This window comes from Phyllobates terribilis, unplaced genomic scaffold (assembly GCF_046119375.1).
Source record: "Phyllobates terribilis strain yellow unplaced genomic scaffold, ASM4611937v1 Scaffold_4674__1_contigs__length_58322, whole genome shotgun sequence".
Lineage (NCBI taxonomy): Eukaryota > Metazoa > Chordata > Amphibia > Anura > Dendrobatidae > Phyllobates > Phyllobates terribilis.
This window is the reverse complement of record NW_027367423.1, coordinates 46,933-49,934: the sequence shown is the minus strand read 5'-3', so window position 1 is coordinate 49,934 and position 3,002 is coordinate 46,933. Positions and strand designations below refer to the sequence as shown.

The 3,002-nt window shown below is 40.5% G+C and overlaps 1 protein-coding gene across 1 annotated transcript; it reads left to right on the top strand.

Annotated features, from left to right (window-relative positions):
- Nucleotides 1-578: 578 nt before the first annotated feature.
- On the top strand, nt 579-1,034 carry LOC141249502 (uncharacterized). Its single transcript, XM_073669646.1, has one exon. The coding sequence runs from the start codon at nt 579-581 to the stop codon at nt 1,032-1,034; it is 456 nt and encodes a 151-aa protein (XP_073525747.1).
- Nucleotides 1,035-3,002: the final 1,968 nt, after the last annotated feature.

Below are 3,002 nucleotides of genomic sequence, written 5' to 3'. Positions count from 1 at the left end.
CTAACGCAGGAATCCTGCGTTTGGCTGGTGTGAAACAGCACCAGCCAAACGCGTTTTTCCTGCGTTAGCAGTATTCCTGCTAACGCAAGAATACTGCGTTACATACAAAAAAAAATATAAACGCAGGTATTTCGCTAACGCGGAATACCTGCGTTTCGTCTTTTTCGTATCTGCCTCCTCCGAATCCAAATTTACAACTAAACGCGATAATTTTACAAACGCAAAAATATTGCGTTTTGATTTTGGAGTGTACGCAGCCAAATAATGGAGTGTATAAAGACACAGCCTTATATAAAGTTGTATTCAATAACAATTAAAAATTTAAAATATCCGGAAATAAACATTTATCTAGAAAAAAGTTTTTACTAAGATTTCACCAAACACACATGTAAGTAGTTGAAAAAGCTGGTAAAGGCCCAGAAGAGAATTGAAGCCCAAATTACACACCACAACCCATGCTAAGCCCAAAAGGAAGCAAACAATCCATCGCCCAAATCTATCCGATGAAAAACTAGCAACCACACAATCTCCTGTCCGCCTTTGAATTCTCCATCCTCCTAATCCTCCAAATCCCAGAAATGGCAACACTGAATCTCACAACTCCTCCTCCCACCTTCATCATCCACACAAAACAAAAACACCCATCATCAGCCCTCCCTTTCAACCTCAAAACCCCTCTCAGTTCTAGTCGCCTTACACAGAGATGGTCCGCCATGGTGTGCTCCTACAAAGTGGTGGTCGAGCACGAAGGGCAGTCGACTGAGCTAGAAGTGGATCCCGATGAGAGCATATTATCGAAGGCGTTAGATAGTGGAATGGATGTCCCCCATGATTGTAAGCTTGGAGTCTGTATGACTTGCCCTGCTAAGCTCATTAGCGGTAAAGTTGATCAGAGTGACGGAATGTTGAGCGATGATGTGGTTGAGCGTGGCTACGCGCTGCTCTGCGCCGCCTATCCGAGATCGGATTGCCATATCAGAGTCATCCCTGAGGAGGAGCTCCTCTCTCTGCAATTAGTCACCGCTAATGACTGACTGATTACTATACTCTGTGTTGTAAAATGTTGGTTCTTGTTCAGTTTTCCGGAATCTGATGGTGTGTTTACTTCCTCTTTTCTTGCATATATGCTCAAGCTTGATTCCTGTATGCTTAATCTATAATCAGAGATTAGGACAATCCAATCCGGGTAAATATATTATATATACAGTATTAATTAATGTGGTTGAGCAGAAAGGTTCTGATATACATAATCACATCAGGGTAGCAGTTCAACAAGCTGAGCTAGTACAAAAGTTTCTCGAACCGTTTGAACTAATGAACAGTTCTGCTTACAATACATCAATTTCTAGAGATCTGAGGTCGTTCATCTTTCGCTTCAGAAGCATCTATAATTATTACTTACATCCATCTTCTTCGTGATCAACATTCACCATCAAGCAGTTCCCTCAAATGTATATTTTGGGATTCAACTGAGAAATAACAGATTTTCTAAACACTCGACTTCTTTACGATTTTTGACTGATCTTGGTAGTTCGGATCACAAAGTAGGCTAAGCATACTAAAGGAGTATAATTGAAATTGAAAAAGATAAGACGATTCAGGTGTCAAATAGAACGAGTACACGTTAATATAAGATGTTTCCAGCGTAAACTAATCCTCCGTGCGGATTGTACAGAATCGTTAAAAATGGTGCATTTTTCAGTATGTTATTGGTATATTCTTCAGTACACTACCATGTGAGATTGAGTTTCAATTAGGTTATTTCGAGATTCACGGGTTCAGATCTACCAAAATACGAACACAAACAACACAAAGATTTGTTTCCGCAGTTCGGACAAATGTACTACGTCTGCGGGCCTCAGGATGAGAGTCTATTCCACTATGCACACAGTCAAGCAAATATAACAAGAGGAGCAACCTCAGAATCAGTTCAGACAAGTAAACAAGATCAAGAACAATAAGATCTATAAGGAAGAACAACTTCCCAACGAAGTGAACAACCGATGCGTGCCAGCAGGAGCTTCACCAGCCCTTCAATGGAGCCACGCCACCAGAGAGATGGAAACACCACCACAAAGGAGAAGAACAAGCCACCGTTGTCTTCTTCTCTCAAAGACAAAGCGAGAAACTTCACCAGCTTCGAATCGGAACACTATAACAGGAATCGCCACAAGAACAACCACCAAACGCTCTCAATGAAACAACGCAACTCAAGTGAAGAATGAGGGTTAGGGTTTCAACCCTAAAAAACCAGGATATATATATCCTAGCTCTGAACCGAGAGTTTAAGTGAACCAGACGAGCTCCACTTTCGAGCTAGCAAGCTCGTGAGCTTCTACTTGAACAAACACCCACTTGGGCCTCAAACTACATCATTGACCCAATACATAAATTACAAGTCTGAACCCAAATAACACATAATAGGAAATTATCCTAACAATTGCCCTCCTAATTTGCTATATGTGCAAAGCCCTAACCCTTAGTTGTACACGCACAACCATCGCCTAGACCAGGGAGTGGAATATGCCCTCTCCGTCATCAAACCAGTTTATGTAGCCCCCTAAGGAACATCCCACACATGGAGGAAATCCCTACAAAATGCAAACTTATCAGTTGTAACAATCTTAGTCCCAAAATCTGCAGGACTGTAGTCACCCTTAACCTTTCTAACAATTATTTGTTTTTCATCAACTAAGTCTCGTGTAAAATGCAATCTCACATCTATATGTTTTGACCGTTCATGGTAAACAGGATCCTTGCAAAGATATAAGGCACTTTGAATATGCAAAACAGGAACATAAGAATTAAACTTAATCTCATTAAGTAACCCAGTAAGCCAAATGGCTTCTTTAGCAGCCTCATTAGCTACAATATATTCTGCTTCAGTACTAGATAAAGCAACTATAGGTTGTTGTTGTGATTTCCAAGATATACAATTACCAGCCCAAGTATAAACAAAAGCAGTGGTAGATTTTCTAGTATCCTTATTACTAGCATAATCA

What these genes read in the sequence shown, in the direction of transcription:
- LOC141249502 (XM_073669646.1), top strand. Translation starts at nt 579, where the DNA reads ATGGCAACACTGAATCTCACAACTCCTCCTCCCACCTTCATCATCCAC.